This window comes from Dermacentor variabilis, unplaced genomic scaffold (genome assembly GCF_050947875.1).
Source record: "Dermacentor variabilis isolate Ectoservices unplaced genomic scaffold, ASM5094787v1 scaffold_14, whole genome shotgun sequence".
Lineage (NCBI taxonomy): Eukaryota > Metazoa > Arthropoda > Arachnida > Ixodida > Ixodidae > Dermacentor > Dermacentor variabilis.
The window spans coordinates 7,628,444-7,653,972 of NW_027460302.1; the positions used below are offsets into that span (position 1 = coordinate 7,628,444).

A 25,529-nucleotide genomic window follows, 5' to 3' on the forward strand; every position below is an offset into this window, starting at 1 on the left:
CCATGGTGAAATAACCCGACTACTACATTGCCTTGATGCCGCATTATTGGTTATAAGGATGAAGTCTGGCAGCTGGATGTCTGAGCCGGAAGGTAGGGAAATGTGAAAGCCTTGAAAAGAAAAAAAGAGAACGAGAAATTCGAGCTGCTGCACGATGGACCACTGCTCAAGTTTACCACCACCACCAACAGCCGCTGTGCGCCCATTTTCCAGCCGTCTCCACGCGCCTCTCTCCCGTCGCTCTTCCACCCCTCCGTACATGAATGGGCTGCACCCATAGCTCTACGCTGCCCCACCCTCTGAAACACGAATGGACCGCGCCCACTGTGCTGCTCCCAGCTTGCTCGCATGTTGCTCACTGGCTCCTAATTCAGCACAGTTCTGCCAGCAGCTTAATCGCTCGCATTCGTCTTTTTTGAGTCGAAATCATTCCTGGCCACGTGGTTTCTCAGCCTTGTTTGACTTTCTGCTGAAACGGGAGATGGCTGATCCGCCCGCCGATCATCGGCGATGCACGATGTTGCCGGTAAAAAGAAAGCACATGGCTACAGATTTGGAAACTAAGTGCTTCTAACGGATGAGGCGATCGTCGTGAACGTGCTTGCATCAGATAGCGATGGCAACGACGGCAGTGATGACGCGGTAGGGCAGGTTGCCTCAGCGTTGTCCTCACAGGAGGACCGGCAGACGATTTAGTCCCTCCGAGGCTTCATTTTCGCAAGGAACCTTCCACTGCACTACAATGGAGCACCTGGGTGCCTCAGAGAAAGGTGTAGGCAAGCTTCACGTAAAGCATGCAAGGCTGACGGACATAGGGTTTTCTCGTGCAAGCCAGTGAGAAGTACGTGGCGAGATATTTGTGGCGATCTCACCTCAACGTTTCTTCTGGATTTCTCAAGCTGACAGGCTGTCACGGCAGCCTTATCGTAATTTTTTAAGGCCCCTTTTGAGGCCACCAAGGCGATGCCTTCCTTGGCGGTGCTCGCATATCGCTTGCCACCCGTGACCCCTCTTTGCAGTTGTTATAGCAGTGCCATTCTTTAACGCCGACAGCAGCGGCTTGTTACATGCGATCGGAGCACCCAGGAAGCAGTTAAACGAGTGAACACAATCAGCAACCAAATGGAGGAAGGTGGTGGGGAGGGGCACCGCCATTATAGTTTTCTCACAATAGCTCTGCCATCCCCCTTTTCATGCATCCTGGTTATAACAATTATCGGTTATAATAATGGAATTTTTATGGCACTTGAGTATTGTTATAAGTGGGTTCAACTGTACCAGCAAGTATAATGATCTTACTGAACCATCAGAATAACAAAGCTGTGCTCATGTGGCCAGTGAAAAGCCAAACCAACAAAGTGCTCTTGAACATCATCGGAAGGACTCCTTCATGTTTGAGCCAGCTGAACACTGATGATTTACCCGATACATAGCGATTTACTGGGTAGACCACTTAAAACTAATGTTGCCAGTTACAAATATCCTCAGTGTAAGCAGTACTGAACTATAACCTAGACAGTTTTCAAAGCCTGCACACAGCAAATCGTGTACATTAAAACCTTGTTAATTTGACCCTTGTTTATTCGGAAAATCGGATAGTTCGAACTCAACCTTTAGTCCCAACAGGCGTGTGCATTATTGGAAGAGACTCCAAAGGCAAATACTAAGTTGACAAGGACAGCTTAAATACAATTTCAGAAACCTTTCAAGGCTTGTTTCTTGCCAAGAAAAGACTTAGTTTATGAGAAAATTGCACCTGAAAGGTCCATATATCTTTATCGCAATTCAAATCTTCCACCACTCAAACGGGGAGTGGTGACGTTGCATATGACATCGTAGCCCTTTGCTGCCATTTGTAAGTAAAATGGCACACGACAGACGGAGGTACAGCTTTTTGTACAAAACGTGAAACCGAGCCAAAATAAAGCGGTGGATTTGCCGCTGCAGATGCTTTTAGTCAAGTGGTGTGGACCGTTCGGGCATCCTGCGACATCACACGTACGTTGAATTCCTTGCTACTTGCAGTTTGTGCAAGTTTTGTGAGTCAGCAAAACACAGCAAAGGCACAGGTGCCTTTCTGTAGTCCTTGTTCAGCTTGCGCTACAACAAAATAAGATGTGCCGTTCCAACAAGCTCCTGTAGCTATCCTCATCGACTTCATTTCTCGTTCAACGGGCTCTATCATACACATACTCCGGGATCCTTGTGGCATAGTCACCCGCATCGAGAGCGCTGTGTGTGTCAGAGGCGCCTTTCTATTGTCCTTGTTCAGCTTTGCGCTACAACAAAATAAGTCGTTTCGTTTTGACCAACTTTCGAGGATGAAGAGCACTGGCTACATAGCAATGGACGGTGACCAGCTCACAGGCGAAAAAATTCATCAGAATCTGCCCACGGTAGTAAAAGGCCAGTCTCAGATACGCGTGCCACAGTTGCGCTGTGGCGCAAGTCATGAGGCCTTCGCCGCTGCGAGCGCTAATCAGTCACGAGATTACGAGAATTGCAGGTTCCACATAGCTTTTGTGCAAAGTGTAAACAGGATTGACTCATTCATTCAGTAAATAAAAACATGTTGATGCAGTAAGCATTTGTTTATTGTTTTCTTAATACCCTCGATAATTCGGTTAATTCAGACATTGTTTTTGGTCCAATGTAATCCGAATTAAGGAGATTTTTACTGTATACCAAGGAGCCACACGCATTCGAGTGGCAGATCATGAGATCGAGGGTGTTTTCATTCTTTCAAATTTTGGAAATGGCTGGAGTTTAATGTCCAAGGACTGGTCTGTATCTATGGTCTTCGCATGAAGCACACAAAATAACTCGCAGAAAATTGCTAAATATTAAAGTATTTACTTTCTGCACACAAGCCGCAAAGCCATAGATGGTGTGACAATGCTTGAAGTGCAGAGTTAAGTGCATTGTGCATTCTGTTGATAAGCAGCCATAAGTAGGAGCACCAGGTCTTTTCTGTCGCTTTTAGTCTATTTCATACATAGCAGCCAATGCTGTGGAAACTGCAAATATTGCGACTATAGAGAAGTCTCACTTTGTGTGTTTCTTAGACCAGTTCTTGATCTGCAACATTTCCCACAAATAACTACTTCATATATTGTAACTGGTACGTATGGGCACTAGTTTGTGCCAAGTCACATGCTGTTGAACTTTGGTATAATGAACTACAGTATAACAAAATTCTTGATATAACAAAGTATTTACCTTTTTATATCTTCTTGTCAATAGAATACCACGTATTTGGAATCTCAGTATAACAAAATGTGTTTATACACGCCGCGAAGAAATACCGACACAATAAATGGTTGAGGCGCATCTCCTTTTTTAGCGCTATGCATGGCTGTCAGCGTAGCTGAGCGCGTACGCAGTTTGTGCACCCTGTTTCAGCAGTAATCTGCCGGGTGTGCAAAGACTGGGCATGCCGAGACAGTGTGGCATCATGTGCGCACTGTCTTCCTGCACATGTAGCACTGGAGGTTGCATAATCTCAAGTTTGGGAAACTCGTTGAAGCGAGAGGCATACAAAGCATTCGCTCCCCAATGCTGGCCTTTTTCTTGATAGAGCGTCGCCCCAGTGTGGGTGCTTTACTCCATCTAGACTTATTTGCATAAAAGTTAGAATTTAAAATAAATTAAATTATGGGGTTTAACGTGCAAAAACCACTTTCTAACTATGAGTCACACTGTAGTGGTGGACTTGGGAAATTTCGACCACCTTGCGTTCTTTAATGTGCACCTAAATCTAAGTACACGGGTGTTTTCGCATTTCGCCCCCATCGAAATGCGGCCGCCGTGGCCGGGATTCGATCCCGCGACCTTGTGCTCAGCAGCCCAACACCATAGCCACTGAGCAACCACGGCGGGCAAGTTTGAATTTCAATGTAACAAAATTTTCATAATGAAGCAAAATTCCAATTTTACCAGCTTTGTTATGTCAAGGTCTTAACTGTATATTTTATATATTTCTGCTTCCAGCGGGTTACATGCTGTATTTTTGTTGTGAGTGCAAGTAACGTGCTGTGGCTGCCAGTCGCAGAAACATGTCGCTCCATTCATTTGGTGGTGAATAGGTTGAGATCTGGTTCCTTTCACATATAATATAAGTGTTATATTTCATGATGTAAAAGCACACAATTTAGTTTTACATTGAATTAGATGGCACACACATATTATCTTTCATTTCAATGCACTATATCTTATTGGTCATGGATGCAAGCAGCGACAAAAGTCTTTATTGGGGGCGAGGACTTACGGAGTCATCATCTGTCGGAAGCACCTCCCTTGCATAGTATGAGGGATCACGCGGCGCGCTCCTCACGGATTTCGCTTAAGGCGCTCAATAAAAACACCACGCAGCAGCCCTCCTGAACATTTCGTGAGTACTCGCAAAACGAGGGAAGTTTTTTGCTGTCAAAATAATAATCTTGGGCAAACTGAAAGCAGACAATCGTTTACAGACGCTATCTCTTTGCCGAATCCATACAGTGAACGCCACTGCGCGCGGTCGCCGCTATGGAGTCTCCCGAACTGGCATCTTGCATGAAAAGTAGGCAAACGCTGTGAGCAAACCATGCGAAATATGTTCTTATAGTGGGCTATCTTTATAACTAAATGGAACATAATTGAATGAATTCTCAATGCAGCGATCGCACAGGTTCGCGGTGACCGACTGCGTGCCTGCAGCCATGTCCGCGCACATTGTTTTGCTTTCGCTGTGAGCGCGTTTTCGCACCGTGCCACGAGCTTTAGGCCGCAGCATATGAGCATGTGACAGCACACAAGCAACCAGCGTTGCGTGGAAACTATCGGAGCTGTTCAAAAATAATTTCATTATAACTACGGACTTCGACACCTACCATAGGGCGACTTGGGATGTGCCGTCACGATGATTAATTTTTTTTTACAAGGTCTTGGACGTTTAAATACCATTATATCTGAACTTGCCTTACACTGTATGTTTATCGGTCTTCTCAGTGAGCAATTACTTGCTGCTTCGTTTATTTAATCCAGTACGTTTCATTGTTTGGTGCTACAGAAGCGTGAGCATGTGTCATGCCTCTTTTTATATGCTTTTTGTGGTTCCTTTTCCATTACTGTGAACTTGCCAGTATCCAGCATCAACAAGTTCATAGACCAAAATTTCATGACATTAGCCGGGCAGTACGCGGGCGAGCGTCTCAGTGTGTGCTTTGTGCTACTCACCGAACATCGCAGCCCCGATCCCATATTAGAAATCTTTCTCGCGTCTGTGCTTGCTGCACACTTGAGTTGTAGCCGATGGCTATCTGCCAGTTCTAAGCTTCGCGAGCCAAGCTCCACGCAGCTCATTATCCTGCGGCTACGTGTGAATAAGGCTGACACCGGGCTCCCTTGAGTACGTCCGACACTGCAGCACCGAGCAGTAGCCTACCATGCTGCACGTCTCTAAAGGCAGCCAGTACCTATTATAGTGCTTTCAAGTGTTGTCAAGCAGACACCCAAGGTGGGAGAGCCTCAGCACTTAATCGGAACCGCAGCACAGGTGGGACTTTAAACTTACATTTTCAGCTCGCTTCGGCGCTTCCGAAGCAGCCGACGCGGCCGCTGTGACCATGTGATCCATCATGCCACGTCACGCCGACGGTGGCGCCAGCTTTTCCAGTGGTGGAGCTCACCCCCAATAGCACCGCCTGCTATGTATGAAACAGAATACAGTTGAGCCCACTTAAAGTATTCATGTATCAAGAAAATCATCCTTATAACCAATAATTGTTATAACTGGGTTGCACAAAAAAATTAAGAGGGGACATACATCGAAACATTTTAATTAGTTGAACCCACCTATAGCATTTAACTATAAACACTGGTTTAACAATACTTGGACGTAACAATGACCAGCTGCTGCACTGCAAGCTTGTGTGCGTGTTAGATGGTCTAATAAATCGCCTACTACAATGTTCCGTGCCGTATCATTGCCTTTAACTCTTTCTGTGCCGTGCCCATTGAGCATGGTTAGCCCGCTAACGATGGTTTGAAACGCTGCTTTCGCGGCCTTCCATGTCGCTCACGGACACACTGCGCTATTGGACATGAAGGAGGAGAACTATATTTTTGTTTTCTAAGCAGTTCACTCTTTCCCCTCCGGCGGTGATTGTTGAACGTGCTGCGAAGTTTTCACAATCGGAAAATTGGAAAGCAAAAATGGCCACCCGTTATCGATGCTTAACACATACAAAAGTTAACGGTGTATTGGCCGCTCATTGTTATATCTGATATATTGTTAAAACCAGTATCAAAGTAAGTGGTTTGGACTGCATAGGGTACAATGGGAACACATGGATTAAAGGGACACTAAAGGTTACTATTAAGTCAACGTGGACTGTTGAAATACCATCACAGAAACCTCGAAACGCTTGTTTCGTGCCAAGGAGAGACTTAATTTAAGAGAAAATGCGTTCTGAAGCGTCCGCGTACCTCTAGCGCAGTTCAAATCGCCCGCCCTCCGATCGAGGAGTACTGACATCATGGTCTCATAGTGACGTTGCGCCATCGGTGAGTAGAACGGCGTCCGCAGATGGCGTTACGGCTTTTCTGCGCAAAACACGAACGCGCGGCCAGAAGCAGAGCCAAGACAGAGCCGACAGCAGAGCGAAAGCGGGAGTATGGTGGCTAGCGGAAGGAGAAACGAATTACGTCCCACATTACGTCCCACGGCACACGGAGAGTCCGTTTTCGTTAAACTATAGGCTGCGGCGAGCTCGCAGCGTGGTCTATGAGAAGCGACGAGCCTTTTCGCACTCGCAACAGGGCATAAAAATGTGCGAATCGACGCAAAACTCGGCCTAGAAACGTGCTTCGCCACAGCCAGGGCTCAATACGACCCGAGCTGGCACGACCCAGATGTCGTTTCCCGCACCGCCACCAGGCGCCGCTACTATACCTCAAACTCCAGCGCAAGACGCCCAGAGGCTGGTACTTCATTCTATGACGCTAACTTCGACGCTCGTCGCAATGGACCCTGACACCGACAGATTGGCTCGCGATGGTGGGCTCAACTTCAGCGATTTGAGCACCGACGAGCGCGACCTGCTGCTGAGGGCTCGCACTGCCGGCGTCGTTGCGTACTACGACGGCGGCTTCGACACCGGCTCTCCGGAGCGGGAAAGCAACTAGGGCTTCCCACGACATCACATGGACGTGGCATTCTCGCTGCTTGTTCCAAATGAAAGCTTCGCGAGCCAGCAGAACCCTCACAGCACGACGCGATAACGAAACTACTGAAACTCCAAAGCGTGCGCGGCGCAGAGTCGAGCGAAAACGAAACCTTTCGAACACCCATATTACTGAAGGGTAACGTCAAAATGTTATTTTTTCTTAGAGTTGAATAGACGTAGACAAGTAGCATTTTTTTCCGTCTTATAATCGAATGAAATGATATTTTTAATACGAGTAGTTGAGTATTAGTAACACAAATTATGAGGAGTCCTTTCGTCATCGGTTTAGTACCGGAATGTCGCTGGAGGGTCTCAAATCGTGTCATGCATTTACCTCAATTTCTCGGTTACTAAAGCTCTGTTCGCGATTATATTGACGCCTTAGACGTTCTAGAACATTGCTCTACCACTTTAACTTGAGTTTCTGGTAACCTTTAGTGTCCCTTTAAGGGACAACAGTAAGTTTATCATTTTTCATTTGGGTTCGGTTTAGGGCAGAACTGACTTCAAAGGAATAGAAATTTAGTTGCTGCTCAAATTTTTTTTACAGCCAGACTTTTCAGAACTGCTTCATCATTCAGGCTTTTCTGCAGCAGTACTGTTTACAGCATTTACTGTTACAGCATTTGTTCTACAAGTGCGCTGTTGCGCACTTGTAGAACAAATGCACAACAGCAACTGAAACTACACCCACTCTTATATGATTATTTCATGATTAGATTAAACTTTATAGGCATTTCTGTTTTGTGTGCGGTGCTGGTCATTATTGCGATTGTTGAGAATGTCTCAGAATGTCCACGAACTTTTTGAATAAGCAGTCAGTACCTTGAGTAATAAAACCATTTTAATATTTTTCACCAAGTTTTTGTGCTTCTTTTTTTTACGCTTCAACCTTGGTATTTTCCTACTTTTAAGGTTGGCAGGTTGCTTTTTGGACTCGAATATTGTTTGTGCTGACTGAGCAGGTTTAGTGAGGGCACAGAGAATTTCTTCTCCTGCACTGGGCTGTTTGCAGTGCCTCTCGAACCTTGTGGGGCACCTTCCCTGTGCAGTGCCTGGGGAGAATGTGGCGACCCAGCTGCACGGAGCCCAGGTACTGCAGGGGGAGATGCGCTCTGCACTTCTGGACGGCGACACCCAGACATACGACATGGAACGGGGCTTCACACGGCACCCCATCGATGGACAGCAGGGAATCCTGGTCCGTCTGGGGGCCCCCTGCATCCTCAACCACCTGCGGCTGCTGCTCTGGGACAAGGACAACCGGGCATACTCGTACTACATTGAGGCAAGAATACTTCTTGTACACTTGCACAGCTGACACAACTGGGACCAGGATTGCAATATTTCAATTGCTGTAAAATTTCGATAGATCATGGCTGGTACATACTTCGGGGTGATAAGAAGTTTTCGTAGTCCAGGCCCAAACACCATTCTTACATTGTGTTAGATTTCTGGTTAATGTGACTGCTGTGCCAGGCTGTGATGACTGATATGAACAAGCGAGCTGCCACATGGTCACTTGGATACTGATGCGTTGTATGGATAAACAAGCCGCTGGCAAAAAGACAAGCACTTCCAGTGTTTTCGAGTCACTTTGAGGATACTCTCAGCCACCCCTGTTCATGGTCATTATCAGATAGAGTAGCTCTATTGGTTGGGATTGCGAACCAGTTGCCACCACCCACCATTCTATCATTGAGTGCACAGCTTAGGTAATCCCAACTGGTCATGTTTGCCAGTAATGTCTCAAATGCAGAAGGCAACGAAAAGCTTGAGGTATTGAAAGCACAGAAGGGCATCGCTGACTTTTTGCAATAAATATAAAAGAATAAGCAGCAAATACATGTTCATTCTCCTTCTATGCAATTTGCATGTGCAGTCCATGGTGTTACAACATGTCTGCATACAACATACTTATGGATATAACAGACCTCTCACTTAGGTGGATCTTCCTATATTGCAGTCAAATCTTGATACAGCGAATCTCAAGGGACTGCTAAAAATTATTTTATTTTGAAAAATCCTAATATTAAAAAAGATCTGATTCTCATGCAAAATCGTAAATGCAACAAAAGCAGTCGCCTACCTTTGCTGGGAACACATCCGCAAACGCGTTAACATGTAAAATCACGGAAAAAAGCTCTGAGTATTCAGAAATGAATGCACGTTTATTTGAAGAAGTGGTTTGATGCCCCGCACTTTTGCAATGCCGATTTGCTTTTTTCCAGTGTCCACTTGAGAAAGAATATCCACCCTTTCTTGCGAAGAGAATTGCCTATGCTTTTTTTTCCGTGCTGCTTCCAGAGCTCATTGCGAATGTAGAAATGAATGTCTAATGTTTAAAGCGAGCAAAACAGCCCTCCGACAAAGGTGCCGAGCTACCTGGATGACGGAACAAAGACGGCGAGGGCCGGCCAGGCGCGTGCAGGCAAGTGCAGGCAATGCCAATAGGGCAAACTCGCGTTTAAAAAAGGGCAGGAGCATAGAGAAATATAGGCAGGCATACTGATGATGATGGTAGTGGCACATACGGAGCATTTGTCGTCGTTGCGAGCAGATTCTTACGTTCGAAATTCATTATTGTGAAGCGTTATTAAGATACGATGACGATGAAATTCGATGTGTTATTCTGAAAAACTTGTTACAGTTGAACCCGGCTATATTGAACTCGCAACAAATGCCTATCAGTTCGATACAGAGCATAATTCGATAAAAGCATATACCATTTATAAAATCACTTTATTGATGAAACTAGCTCAGTTTCACATGAAATAGTCTTGCATTTTCTTCTGCTTGGCCAATTTCGCTGCCTGCGACGCACGCACTTCGCCAAATTGTCTAAGAAGTCGGAGCAGCTGAGACCTTCCGCATTTGCTGCGCAACTCTGTTGGCTTGATGCTTAGCAAGTGCCAAGGCAGAGCTCAGCGCACAATGGTCGATAGTGCCACTAGGCCTTACCCATTACATTTTGAAGGCCTAGCATACACCGCTCTAAAAACAACCTCCAGTGATTTCAACGTGTATCATTTTGAGACAACTTTATTTGTCATCACATCATTTTGCAGAAAAAATTGGCAGTTTTGTGGCGAAGCATCACTGGCGATAGCAAATTAGTGGACAGCTATATGAGATAAGGATAGTAGCTTTGTCAGCCATATAAACTTGTAAACATTTGCTTGCTAACCAAATTGACACGCATGCCGTCACGCATGCACAAGCAAACATGAACGCATCTCACTCGACGACCACAGACACTCGCTGTCAAAACAGTGGAGTGAGGAAGCGCGGCAGCAGCAGCGAGCAAATTGACCTTCGTCCTGCCTTTGCTTCTTCGTGAACTAAGAGGCGAGACCACAGCGCATACGAAGCTGTCAACAGTTGGCGCACTCTTGTCTTCATTGCTGATTGCTTTCAAGATGGGGCCCGCACCGCTGCTGGAGTAGAACCCCCCCCCACTTCGTGAGCGGCCATTCTTGGCTCACCCTCACAAACTTTCATTCACACATACCGCATGTGGCATGCGTCAACTGTGTTATCACCTTTGGACTTTATACAGAACACTATGGCTATGGCGATGCCGACTACCCTGTAAATCTCTTTATCTATTCATTTATATTAATTTTAATCTTTATAGTTGTTGCGATTGCCTCAGGATTCCAATGATCAAGCACTGCACAGCAGTATATGTGTTCTGCCATTTCATAACACACTGCGGTCCTAATTTTGGACGGAACAGACCTTGGATCTAACGGACTTATTTTGCTGGATTATTACAGTCTGTTGTATGAGTGTCGACTGAATGTACAAATTTTAGATTGTATGCCTATGTTCGCTTCACCGCAACATTCATGCATAGCTTACTGTATACAGTGAAGCCTCTTTACTACGTACACTGTATTAATAAAGTTTTCAGATTAACAAACTTTTCAGAAATCCCCTGCTGACTGCTTATAGCTTCAATGTAAAAATATTTCAGTACTATGAACTTCAGAATAACAGCATTCAGATTCAGTGTCATGCTAACAACACCTCAATACTACGAACTAATATTCTGAAACAGTCTTAGCTTTTCATGCATCCTTTATGGCAGGGGGCAACAGTAGGCTAGCAGATGACAAAGCGTAGAAAATGGACGCCATGGTGCATGGTTTTCGGAAAACCCAAGATGGCGCCAGAGGAAAAAACATCCCAAGGGGACTTTTTTTCTTCTTCTTCTTTAAACACATCAGGTTATGCAAGGGCATGCTCCTCCCAGACAAGTGTCACCTAGCAATCTCTTCTTTTTTTGCCTTTCTTTCTTTCCCGCTTCTTTCTGTCGCCATACCAGCTATGCACGTGGAGAAATGTAATCTCCGTACTCATGGGGATGTCACATGGTTGCACTTTCCAGACGGCGACACTTACACATGCTTGCACTTTGGAATAGTTCCTAAGCCATATTCTGTAATGATTCGATTTTCGAAGAATTCACTTTGGCAGTGACATCACATTTGGGCAGTCCGCTTACTTAATGAGAAGAGGAAGGACAGAGGCCAATTGGAACACAGGTTTTTTTCTGGAAGTGAACGTCACAAGCCAAGCAAAAATATAGCAAATTATGAATGCTTCTTGGTAAATGAAAAACAATTTCTTGATGTATTGATAAGGTTTATGTTCATCATGAAATGGGTGTGTGACATACTAGTGGTGAGTGATTTAGCATATTTTGTTTAGCGCGGTTGACCCATTTATGCCGCTAGGTGACATGTTGTACCTTAACATGGCGTGCAGAAATTCCACTGGAGTTGTCTAAGTATGCGTAAGCGTACCCCCATATCTAAGTTGGCCCACGTCGAAATTTCAAGTTGGCCATGCCCCATATTTAAGTTGGCCCAACCCTAAATTTAGTTGGCCCACCTCGAAATTTCAAGTTAGCCAATCCCCAAATTTCAGTTGATCGACTCCTACCGTAAGCGTCTTCATGCATTTTCTATGGAGCCCTATGTATCCCTATGAGTATTGTCTCTCATCAAATTTATTTTGAGGGATTTAAATTGTTCCTTATTACTCATAAACCCACCAATAATCTACATTTACACTATTATACCGGTTGAATGTCTTGACGTCTCAAATTGTGTATTTTTTGTACAGAACTAACACAGGCACCACAGGTATCACGATCACTGCCATTTTGCACTGAACGCCGGTCTCGCCCATGCACACGGCACCTCGGCGCCTTCGGATCAAACCGAAGCACCTCGCGGCACTTTGCTTCTTAGCAGACAATGGATTCAGTTTCCGCATGATTGACATGTGCCTGACGCCTTCATAATATGCATGCGCGGGCCGAGGTGATGGCGTCACCCAGGCGGCAGCTAATCTCTGCTTCCAAAGCGTATTCTTCGAAAACCGAAGCATTACAGAATACGGCTCCAGGTGTCCACCTCGAGCGAGACAGTTTCGGTGTCCACGGCAAATAATGTGAAAAACAAACAAACAAAAAGGAACATAATGCCTTATAGGCAACATGGAGCTCATTTTCCTGTCGGTGGTTTTCTTGGCCTCAGCATCCCTTTTGCGTGTGCCACTCTATATACAGTGCTGCGGTGGTGTGTGGCGGCGGAATCTATGGAAAATAGCGACAGCACGGGCCAAGAGCCAGCTGCAGAATTTTCATGGATAGCTCCTATGGTGAGAACCGATAAGCTGATGGGTTGATGTGCAAAATGCTTTAATTTCAGAATAACGAACAATTTGCCGCAGTCCCTTGAAGTTCGTTATATCGAGACTTCACTGTACTCAGTTTCACAAGTAGCAGGTAATGCTTCAAGGCTGTAAATACTTCTCTCACTCCACGCAGTCAAATAAAAACTATAGTATACCATACATTAAAGAAAGGTATAGGTATATGTCATATAATTTTATGTCACATTAGGTCTCATAGTTTTATGTTGCAAAATACAACATAATTATTATACAAAAGGCATCACAGATGCAAAGATATTTACCACTGAACGGACAGTGCCACATTTCTGTGACCAGTGGCTGCAGTGAAGCGCTTGGGCCTGCAACCAAACCATTGTACTATGTTGCATACTGGAAGCAAAAGTGCGCAAGATTATATGTGTGTTGATGTAACAACCTGTTCACGAGTTGTATCATGTGACCTACCTAGTTATTACAACAAAATTGCAGGGATGAAACACAACTGCACTGCAAACCACGTAAACTGGCCTATTACTGCTACTTGCGGAGCTTCTGCAGCATCATCTGCAAAGTATGAAATGTAGTACCAGTAGGAGTTGAGCAACACATGATGTAAATTCTCGAGAATGGCCTTGTGTCTTTTTGTGCTACAGTTGTCGAGAAGTTATTTGGACTAGGCGAAGAGTGCCTGAAGTTTCAAATAAGTGAGAGTCCAAAAAAGTTGATTCACTACAAAAGAAATATCGGCATACTGCAGCACTCCGGAAATGATTGCCCATGGGTTGCTTTACAAATAAGGCTTTTACGCAGTCAATTCTGAATGTGGTCACTGTCATGCTGTTGCTATAAGCGTGCATCCGCACAGAATACCGTAAAACAAAAGCTGCGAGACTTAAAAAAAGAATAAAAAAAGCTTCCAGAAAAACACTCTTCCTATGTCAACTTTCATGCAACTCTTGTTCTAGGGTGGAAAGCGAATAAGGGTTAGTCGTACTGAATTTCTTAAATCGCACAGAAGCCATGCATACCTTGTTTAGCAAAATCTGGGGAATTTTTTGCAAGTCTTCCAGGAAAATTATGTAAACGGGCTTAAGACATGATCCAAGTGAGACAAAGGAAAATAGACACACAGTTAAACCTTGATATCATCAGCAGCAGCAGCAGCAGTCAGTTCTATGTCCACCGCAAGACGAAGGCATCTCCCTGCGATTTCAAATTACCCCTGTCCTGCACCAACTGATTCCTACTAGCGCCCGTGAATTTCACAATTTCATCGCTCCACCTAGTCTTCTGTCGTCCGCGATGGCGTTTTCCTTCTCTTGCCATTCTGTAACCCTAATGGTCAAACGGTTATCTAACTGGTGCATTACATGACCTGCCCAGCTCCATTTTTCCTCTTGATGTCAATGAGAATATCGTCTATACCCGTTTGCTCTCTGATCCAAACCACTCTCTTTCTGTCTCTTAACGTTATGCCTAGCAATCTTCGTTCCATCGCTCTTTGTGCTGTCCTTAACTTGTTCTCAAGCTTCTTTGTCAGCAGGGTGTCTACCAACCTGGAAAACCGGGAATTCTCAGGGAATTTGAATAGTCTGGAAATACTCAGGGAAAACTCAAGGAATTTGTGCTTCTATCAGAGAAAATTAGCTGTAACATTATAGAAAGGGAACGAAAGCCGTGTTAATGCTGGCTCCAGTAACAGAGGAATCGCAAGGAATCGTCATTGACGCCGTGTCATCGGCACGATGAGTAGTTAACAACCGATTTTTCAGACGCCCGATTTTTCGGACATGCCCGATAATTCACATGGCTTTGCAGCACCACTACGTACTCCATATAGTCAATGTATATTTCCTTGACTGCAGGTCCGAAATGGCATTAACCAAAGCCACCACTGCCGCCATTTTGATTATCTCGCCGCCTCGAACCGGCACTCTCGCACGCAGATCCACTGGTAGCCGTAGCCACCACTGCTGCAACGTTGGGCCTAGCTGCTTCTACGTTCGCTATTAAGCTTTTTGTCGTGCGGTGCCGTATTTTTCATAGAAAGAATTCACCGCTGTCAGCAATGACACTGACTCTGCCTTTGTAATCCTCGTGATTGGCTTCGAAGCTCGCAGAGCACAGCGCGTTGCGTAATGCAAGTTTTTGATAGTTAGCTTCGGCTGAGTACAGCAGTGTTAGGCGGTGAAGCATAACAAGCGAGGGAAGGGGCAATTGTCACGGGACACAGTATGTATTCCTTAATTACGCACGCGTGCACCCCCATTTCCTGTCACACTATGAGCACCGATATGCCTGATAAGTGTACTGGCAGGCCTTAAGGGAGTATGGTAGGGTTGAAACCCCCAAAAATCGAATTTTCAATTTTGGCACAGAAAAATCGACTGCGCTATGGGGTACAAACCTGCGGAAGCGCGATCTCGAGTGCCCGCTCAAGCGGTTCAAATGTTACGCCGAAGTGTGCCGTGCGTCCTGGTGTTTAAGAATGGCGGACAAAGTCTGGTTTGTTTATCGTTGTCGTTCGCGGTTTTCTTCGTTATTGCGTGGTTATATTTTTGTTTGTGTGTGTGTGTGTAGTAAATGATTTGTACTAAAATATAATCGATTAATTAAAATAAAATGAGACATCCACCCAATTGTAGCAATTGCCGCAAAGGAATCCCATACGAGTTCCTTGAAAGAAAAGCATCGCAGTTGATGAAAATCTCATCCTGGTCCGGGGCCCGAAGCCGGGACTACCGCCTTTATGGGGCAGCCCCTCCATCATCTGAGCTAACCAGGCGGCTAGCAGTTGGCAGGGTGAAGTCGAATTTGTTAACAACTCGAAGCAAGAGTTTGACGCAATAGCCCTTTGTAGAAAATAACTATTACGTCGAACTCTTGCTTTTGCTTACGTGGTCGCCTCTGTTTTGAGTTTCAAACATATTACTTGTTCATAAGATGGCACGATTGTCCAGAAAATGGAGCAGAATGAGGACTTTCAACAGTAATTGGTCTTATGAGCCAATGTATTCATGGATGAACACAGAACACCAATGAGTCGCTCAACCAACCAATCTGGTGCTGTTGCCCTAGCAAAACTTTCTCAGTGCTTACACATTGAAGACAGCAACTTGCAATGCTGTAGCCAACTACAGTGACAATAATTTTGCACGAAAAGCTGTTCTGGAGGCCCTTGGAATTGTTCTAGGTCTGTTTTGTTATACTACACCCTCGACAGGACAGACAAAGAGCGTGTTGACAGGGCAGAATTCTATGACTCTGCAGAGAGCAAGGAAGGATGGCTGATAAAAAGGAACACTAAGAAGGGTTTTGGAGACACCTGCAAGAAAGTCAGCAGTGAAATGTGTTCTCCTGGGGCATTTTGAGCATCCACAAGCAGTATTCGAACTGAAGACTTCATTTTTCTCAAATTGCATTTTTTATTATTTTTTCAAATTCAATGCACCTTTTCTCAGAAAGTATTCATCCCATTCCAGTGAAACATTGTACACATGTACTACAACCAGTCATAAATATTCTGAACTAAAAAAATCTCTGATAATATGAATGACAACACTGGAAAAATTTAGACTGCAAGAAACCCCCTTTCTGGCTTTGCACAAGCAGAGATATTATTTTTTGGGGGTGCGAACTCCAAAGTGGATATGATATCTCTTTAGTTCAGATATAACCTATTGGTATCTAGAATAACACTGTAATATCATCACATTCCTCTGCATTCTTGCAGAGAAAAGGTACATCAAATAATCAAACACACCTGAAGTTTTGGGAGTGGGCCACAGGAAAGGAAAACCATCTAGAATCAAACAAAGTGTCTCATGTTGTACCTAAGAGCAACTTCTGTAAGCACGCGAAGTTTGATGCGAATATCTGCAGGTGCTTCTAAAATACTATTTTAAAACTAACATGTACCATTTACCCTACCATACCTCCTTAAGAGCTTTTTCGGACGTGCCTGTGGCAATTTTAGGCCTTAAGGGCAGTTAAAGACGTGCATTTAATTATTTTTTCGGAATGCCGGATTTTTCGGATGTTCTTGCGGCCCCTAGGCAGTCCGAAAAATGGGACGTTCACTGTACAACTGGCCAAGAGGATGCTTCAAATGATCCATGGGGTGAAAACGTGGCAGAAGGAGGATGAGAACAGAAAGGATCGACACATTAAGGAATTAATGGGAACGGAAGCGTGCCGCCGCCTCTTCAAAGGAGGTTGAGCTCAAAAAACAGCGTTGGCTGATGATGAAATGCAGGTGTACCTCATCCAAACCAAGATAAACTCTTTAAAGCAGTGAAACCCAACACTGAGATGTCGTGTACGGGCTGAGAGTATGTCAGGACAGTTGAGGTTGACTTCCCAGCTGCTGAGAGAGAATCTTAATTGTGACAAAGTTAAGGCCTCATACCGATGAGCTTGCTATCAGTTGATAGAAATAGCTCATATTCAAAAATATTTACTTACATATGCATCTCCTTTTCATTCGTATTTCAAAATGTTCGACTCAATTTGCAATGGGTTTGACCATTTCTTTCGCTGTGTATTTTGCTAGCACCTTCCTTCTGCTTTCTTTTTGAATAAAATAGATATTACTCATTATTCAAATTGGATCAAGTAATTTTTTTGTTTCAACATGCTTACAAGAGAGTGACAGTATTGGGCAACATGGTGTCAGCCTGTCTTGACATAAAACAAAGTTCTAGCTCATTGAGGAAATTTTGCAAAGGTGCTCAGAAAAAACCTGGGAAAATCAGGGAATTTCGAAATGTCAACTTGGTAGACACCCTGGTCAGTCTCCAAGTCTCTGCTCCATATGTCAGCACTGGTAAAGTGCACTGATTGTACACCTTCCTTTCTGATGATAATGGTAAGCTTCCAGTCAGGAGCTGGCAATGTCTGCCGTAAGCGATCCAACCCATTTTTATTCTTCTGTGAATTTCCTTCTCATGATCAGGGCTGCGTGTGATTGATTGACCTAGGTAAACATACTCCTTCACAGACTCTTGAGGCTGACTGGCGATCCTGAAATCTTGTTCCCTTGCCCGGCTATTTATCAGTATCTTTGTCTTCTGCATATTATACTTCAATCCCACTCTTACACTCTCTCTGTTAAGGTCCTCAATCATTTGTTGTAACTCGTCTGCATTGTTGCTGAATAGAACAATGTCATCGGCAAACTGAAGGTTTCTGAAATATTTGCCGCTGATCTTTACTCCTAAGCCTTCCCAGTTTAATAGCTTGAATACTTCTAAGCACGCACTGAATAGCATTGAAGAGATTGTGTCTCCCTGTCTGACCCCATTCTTTATTGGTATCTTCCTGCTTGTGTAGAATAAAGGTAGCTGTAGAACCTCTGTAGATATTTTCCAAGGCATTTACATAAGTGTTCTGTACTCATTGATTACGTAATGCCTCTATGACTGCTGGTATCTATACTGAACCAAATGCCTTTTAGTAATCTAGGAAAGCCATGTAGATAGATAGATAGATAAACTTTATTAAAAGAATAATCAGAAAAACCGCTAATGGTCGGGGCCCTTAGTCCAGGGCTCCGCTGGCTCTTGCCATCTTCTCAGCTCTCTTAATCAGCTTGAGCTGGTCGTCGAGGGCCGAGCTGGACAGCAGTGCCTCCCATTGCTCCCTCGTTATGTTCGTCTCTGGGTGTTCTATGTTGTGTAGTGTGCACTCCCACGTAATGTGGTATAGGGTTGGTGTGGCCCCACACCATGGGCATTCGTCCCTGTAGGCTGTGGGGTGTATCCGATGTAATATGTGTAGGTTCGTGTAAGTGCCTGTCTGGAGCCTACGCCAGGCAGCGGCATCTTCTGTCTTTAGGTTTCGATGGGGTGGTGGATATCGCAAGCGACGCCCTCTGTGGTAGTTCACGATGGCTGAATACTCGAGGTCGACAGGGTCCAGGTCTTCTGCAGCCGGCGTGATGAGTGCTCGGTTATGTACGAATCCTCGAGCTGCTCTGTCGGCTTGCAGGTTGCTCGTGATGCCAGTGTGACCCGGTATCCAGATGATAGTTTGGGTGGCGAAGTCCTCAGAGTCCTCCTTGAGTATTCCGGCTAGGACTTGTGCAGCAGGTCTTCCAATTCTACCCTGTAGGAAGTTGCGGCAGGCCTGCTGGGAATCCGTGAGGATCGTCAATGGTTGATTTGCGTGTAGGGCCTCGCGGATGGCTAACGTGATGGCCAGCTCTTCGGCTTCCGTAATCGTGCAGGGGCGGGTCGATGCCGCGGAGGTAACGTGGCCTCGGTGGTCGTATGCCACTGCAACTGCGCCCTTGTTGTTCGTCCCATACATGGCGGCGTCCGTAAACTGGGCCGTTGTACTGAACCTGAACGCTTTCTCCATGTACTGGGCCCTTGCTCTCCTCCTGCCGGAGTGTAGGTTAGGGTCCATGTTGCGTGGTATCGGGGCAACGTGAAACCTGTCCTGGACGTGACGAGGTATCAAGCAGGTTTCTTGGGTTCGTGTTGTTATTGCTGGGAACCCCAAGGTTCGTAGGACCTGCCGGCCTGTGCGAGTCCGCGCAAGTCTCTGTTGTTGCGAGACGTAATGGGCTTCTGTCAGTTCGCTGAGGGTGTTGTGCAACCCTAGCGCCAATAATTTTTCAGTCGATGTACTCATCGGCAGGCGGAGAGCGGTCTTCAAAGCCATCCTCAAAAGTGTGTCGGCCTGCTTTGTCTCGGACTGTGTGAGGTGGTAGTAAGGCAGGCTGTATGTGATTCTGCTCACCACCAGGCTACTGACCAGTCGGAGGGTGTCCCTTTCCTTCATGCCTCTGTTCTTGGATGTTACGCGGGAGATCATGCGTGATACCGCCTTGACACTGGTTTTAAGGAGCACAAGGGTGTGTGTGGCCCGCTGGTTGGACTGTAGCCACATGCCCAGCACCCTCAGCAATGGCTTCTCTGGTATGAGGCCCCCGTTGAGGCGTACCTCGAGTCTTCTTGTTGGGTCTGTGGGGACTGTGTGGTTACCCCGGCCTCGCCAGACTCGTAGAAGCTCAGTAGAGAGGCCTTTATAGTACTCTGTAGATTTTTCAATAACCTGACTGATGACATGGATGTGATCCATTGTAGAGTATCCCTTCCTGAAGCCAGCCTGTTCCCTTGGTTGATGAAAGTCCAGTGTTGCCCTTATTCTATTGGAGATTATTTTAGTAAATATTTTATATAATACTTGGAGTAAACTAATGGGCCTATAATTTTTCAATTCTTCAACCTGCCCCTTTTTGTGGATTAGTATAATGTTTGCATTCTTCCAGTTTTCTGGGACCCTTGCAGTCGATAGACACTTCGTGTAAAGAGCCGCCAGTTTTTCAAGCATTATGTCTCCTCTGGCTTAGATCAAATCGACTGTTATTCCATCTTCTCTTGCCGCTCTTTCTCGTTTCAAGTCTTGCAAGGCCCTTCTGGCCTCATCGCTAGATATAGGAGGAGTTCCAGTATCCTGTTCATTACTGTTTTTTCTTTTGGCCTCCTAACTTCGCTGAGCCCTATTATATCCCATTTACTGCCGTCTAATTCCTCCAATAGCACTGCTAGATTCGCCTCACTAGATAACGTTCTAGCGTTAAACGTTGCCAGGTTCATATTCCAATGGTGGCCTGTCCGGAGCCAGTGATTCTTAGCATTGAGGTGTCCTGACTCCTCTGGGTACTATACAAGGTCAGTATAGAATTCGTCCATTGATGATATTACCCTGCTTATCTTTCAGTGCATACATCTTGGTTTGTCCTATGCCAAGTTTCTTTCTCACCGATTTCAGGCTGCGTCCATTTTTTACAACTTCTGTAGTCTTTGTCACGTTATAGTTACGAATATCCCTTATTTACGCCTTGTTGATCAGTGTTGCCAATTCCACGAATTCTATCCTATTTCTTGAGTTGGACACTTTCATTTTTGGTCGTTTCTTTATTAGGTCCTTTGTTACTTGGGAGAGCTTGCCTCTTGGTTGCCTTGGTGCCTTGCCTCCCACTTGCTGCCTCTGAAGCCAACCTAGTTACGGTTTCATTCATTAGCTCCATGTCGTCATCATCTCTTTGTTCTAAGGCTGCATATTTGTTTGCAAGAACCAGCCTGAATTTGTCTGCTTTTACCCTTACTGCCTCTAGATTTACTTGTTTCTTCTTGACCAATTTTGCTCTTTCTCTCTTTAAATTGAGGTGAATCTTAGCCCTCACCAACCTATGATCACTGCACTTTACCCTACCTATTACTCCTACACCTACACTATGCCGGGATCAGCAGAAAGTATGAAATCAATTTCATTTCTTGTGTTAACCATTAGGGCTTTTCCAGGTCCACTTTCTCTTGCTACGCTTCCTGAAAAAGGTGTTCATTATTTGAAGCTTATTCCTTTCTGCAAATTCTACCAGCATCTCTCCTCTAGCGTTCCTAGAATCGATGCTGTAGTTGCCAATTGCTTGTTCACTAGCCTGCTTTTTCCCCACTTTTGCATCGAAGTCGCCCATAACTACAATATATTGAGTTTGCGCTTTTCTCATCATTAATTCAACATCTTCATAAAACTGATCTTCCTCATCATCGTGACTGGATGTTGGAGTGTAGGCTTGTACTACCTTTAATCTATACCTTTTATTAAGCTTGATTACGACTACAGCTACCCTCTCATTAATGCTGTAGAATTCGTCGGTGTTGCCCACTATGTCCTTATGGATTAGAAATCCTACCCCATATTGCTTCTTATCTAGGAGACCTCTATAGCAGAGGACATGTCCGTTATTCAGCAATGTATAAGCCTCACCAGTTCTTCTAATCTCGCTAAGGCCAATGATATTCCAAACAATGTCTGATAATTCCTCAAAGACTCCTGCGAAGCTAGCCTCACTTGAGACGGTTCAGGTGTTAAACATTGCAAGGGTCAGTTTCCATTGGCAGCCTGTCCGGATCCTGAGATTCTTAGCACCCTCTGCTGCATTACTGGTCTGACCGCCGCCTTGGTCAGGTGCTCCGCAGCTGCTGGGGGTTGAGGGCCATTGGGTAATTGAGTTAGTCATTTGGGAGGGTGTGGCCGAATACTGCACCAGGGAGGCCAATTCCTCTTCTGGTGATGGAGTGTCTTGTTGAAGCATAGTGGGCCTTCCTAATTTGGTTGTACCTGGAATAGTATAGACCCAGTCGCTCTAAGCACCTTTTGCCGGTGGCAGGCGTCACTCCAAGCCTGCAGAAATTGTGCACTGGAGGAGGTGAATTTCAAAATCACCATCAAAATTGGAGGACGCTTAAGCTTCGCCTTCAAGAGTGGAACGCGACAGCGTTCCCGTCAACCCGCCAAGGGGTGTAAGACAATGCGCTATGCGCAGCAATCACTTACGAGGCACCCCGCATCGGACTTTGCACCCACCAATCACGCGGTGAGTGTCGAGCAACGCAGCATTCGGCGGGGCAATGAAACATGCACCTGAGCAAGCGGAACGAACCAAAGAACTCGGTGTTTCGGAGGAGGAAAGGATCTACGCCAGCCAAACGTCATGGTCAGCACGGGCAGAGAGATAGATAGATGGTGATCTAAAGAAAGGAAGGACGCTTGATTCTGCAACCTGTAAGGGAGCACAGCGAAGCGTCGTCAGGGGAGAGGGAGTCGGGGCCGCGACGCGCCTCGCACCGGTCCCCGCACAGCCCCAATGCGCGCGTGGCGCGCCACCTGTCGGGGCAGCGCCGTACATTGAGAGGAGGGTTTGCCGCAAGATGGCTCTGCATGTGCGGAAAGCGCAGAAGAAATGTAGCGGAAACGTACTTCGCTACGCGTTTAACTGCGACTTCTGTAATTTACATGCTCATAATTACCAATATACACAGCAGTATAGCTTTCTACAGCACGTTTGTAAGGCAACACTTCATTCAGTAGAGGCGTTTTTAACCCACTCTGAACTATCGAACTCATGGCTGAGTGGTAGCATCTCCGCCTCCCACTCCGGAGACCCTGGTTCGATTCCCACGCAGCCCATCTTGCAAGTTGTTCTTATTTATAAATTGCCGGCCGGGATTTTCGCTCACGGCCAACGCCGCCGACGCTGACGACACCGGCTTTTCTGCGACACGAGCTCCTTAACGCTGTCGCGTTAAAAAAAATAGCAGCAAGATTCGAACTTCCGACTATGGCAACCGAGCATTCGCCATAGCTCAGTCAAATAATCCCGCAGACGGGGAGGCTACCTTATCACTAACAAGTACAGCCCAGAGGGCCATAAACGGCTAAAAACTTCTTTGATTTGTCCGCAATAGAAGTGTTTTCTTATGGGGAACTTAATATAGAACGATTTCTAAATGGTTGCGGCCTCGTAGTTCCGGAATCGCACTTGCGCAGGTGACATGGCGTAGTGTTTCTCAATGCTTCCAACATCGTGGTTTCGGACTCACTCGTACGCATGCGGCCATGAATGCGGCTTAATATGTGATAGTGAACATCAGTGTAATGAATTTCTCGATATAACGAAGTATTTATCAGTTTATAGCTTATTGTCCATGTATTTAGAACCTCAGTATAACAAACTGTGTTGATGTACACATTCAGTGTAACGAAATTTCCCTATTGCCATGAAGCAATGTCAAGACAATAAATGGAAACTTTTCCGACCCCAGATGGTCAAGTGGTTCAATTACAAGCAGCTGCTTGTGCACGGGCCTCTCAAATTGCGCACCATGCAGCCGAGAGCGACCGTGGAAGCAGAGCAGCATCATGTTCGTATAAAGTCCAAATGTGATAAAGTCCTGTTGTGCCTTAGGCGCTGTATGTTTTAGGTACGACTGACAGCGTATGAGGGTGAGCTGAGAAGGATGATAGCTTGATGAGTGCTGTCTTCCACATCTCATCAAGCTATCACCCTTCTCAGCTCACCCTCACACGCTGTCACTCGCAGCTAAAACATGCAGTGCCTGGGGCACGACAGGACCTTGAGCAAGAGGAAAGGGGGACCCTAGGGGGACCTCCGTGTGAAGGGAGGAGGAAGGAAAAATGAGGGCAGGTTGGCGCGCATCTCGTTTTCTAACACAGCCGCGGCTGCGCATGGCTGTCAGCACAGCTGAGCGCATACGCAGCCTGTGTGCCCTGTTTTAGAGGCAACCTGCTGCCTGTGCAAAGAGTGGGCTTGGCATCATGTGCGCTGTATTCCTGCGTGTTTAATACTCGAGGTTGCGTAATCTCAAGTTTTGGAGACGTGTTGAAACGAGAAGCAGATGGAGTGTTCACTCCTCGCTGCCGGTGCATTTCATGATAGCATTATCTCATTGTGGGCGACACTATCGACCACAGGGGCGGAGTGGACGCGAAATTGTGGCCGGCTTCGGTTCGTACTACCGATGTGAACATATCGTTAACATGGCATGAGACGGTATCTTTCGCTGCCAACTCAAGTTCAACAAATGTATTTTTTTTTTCATTCAAATTCGCTTTCTCTGGTTGCCTGTTAATTCAGAAAATTTTGCAAGCTCTTTGGTGTAAAAAAAATACATTGGTGACTGGACTTATTTGCATAAAAGGTGGAATTTCATTGTAATGAAATGTCAATATAACAAAGCAAATTACTGATTTTACTGTCTTTGTTGTGTTGAGGTTTAACTCTGCAGTAAGACTTCGTTATAATGAAGTTGAAGGGGGAGGGAAGATTTACTTTGTTACATCAATTACTTTGCTATGTCTACTGTTCACGTACTGTGATGTCAATCTTTATGGGGATTTTAGAAGGAATTTCACTTGCTTCATTATTTACATTATTTCATTATATCCAGCTTCGTTGTAATGGGTTTGATTATATTCACGAGTTTTCAGGTCCTTAGAAGAATAAATATTTTCGGTCTTCCAACTTACCCCTTAAATACAGGACGCCTTCCCATGTAAGAGTGGCTATAGATGAAAAGGGTGTAGGTGTGGGGTCACAGAAGATGCAGAATCATTTAGATGCCTTGTTTCTCCATGTGCATATCTGTCAACAGCCATAATATTATTGTCAAATGGCCATTATTTAGAGCTTGTTTACGATTGTGGTGTTGACACCAGTAGTTCGATTTTTCATTTGCACTTGGTTTTGGGCAGAAGTTATTCTAAAAGAAAGAAGTGCAGTCGCTGACCGATTTTTCACAGCCTAAATTTTAGGATTTGTCAATTATATCGACTTACCCGTCCAGCCCAGGACCAACTGTTTCGGTTTAAGCCTCTATTTTGCAGAACATCAGCAGTACCTTCCACCATGAGTGTAACACAGGCAACTGAGGTTCGGTGTGAAGGTGAACTCCATTGAAGTGGGGAGAGGCTTTTACGTCACCCCACCACAGCAACTCGAGCTACAGCACGCAAATTGCTCCAGGCATAAAAAAAAAGCAGCACATGCTGGTTCTTCCCAGCTGGGAGAGGGAGTCTTGTGGATTGGTTTCGCATTAACCCCTTTAGGGCCTTTTTTTTTTCCTCGGAAGGCAGCACCTTAATGGCTTATTTTCGAATGGCCTGAAACTCTTCAAAAACATGTTTAAAAAGTACAGAGATTTCTGAAAACCTTCTACGGCTTAGAGCAAGTTTTTTTACTATATTAAGCCACTCAGTTCATTCCTTGGAAGTTTGTGGAAAAGACTGCCTAGACTGTTGCATTCCTCCATTGATGCTGTG

General features: G+C 45.3%; 1 protein-coding gene across 3 annotated transcripts in view; it reads left to right on the forward strand.

Annotated features, from left to right (window-relative positions):
- Positions 1 to 25,529, forward strand: part of BTBD9 (BTB (POZ) domain containing 9) — a 192,492-nt gene that overhangs the window by 82,143 nt on the left and 84,820 nt on the right. For all 3 annotated transcript variants that reach the window (XM_075677978.1, XM_075677979.1, XM_075677980.1), the window contains exon 7: positions 8,261 to 8,496. In XM_075677978.1, the coding sequence (XP_075534093.1) occupies positions 8,261 to 8,496 (236 nt within the window). The remainder of the gene's footprint in view (positions 1 to 8,260; positions 8,497 to 25,529) is intronic.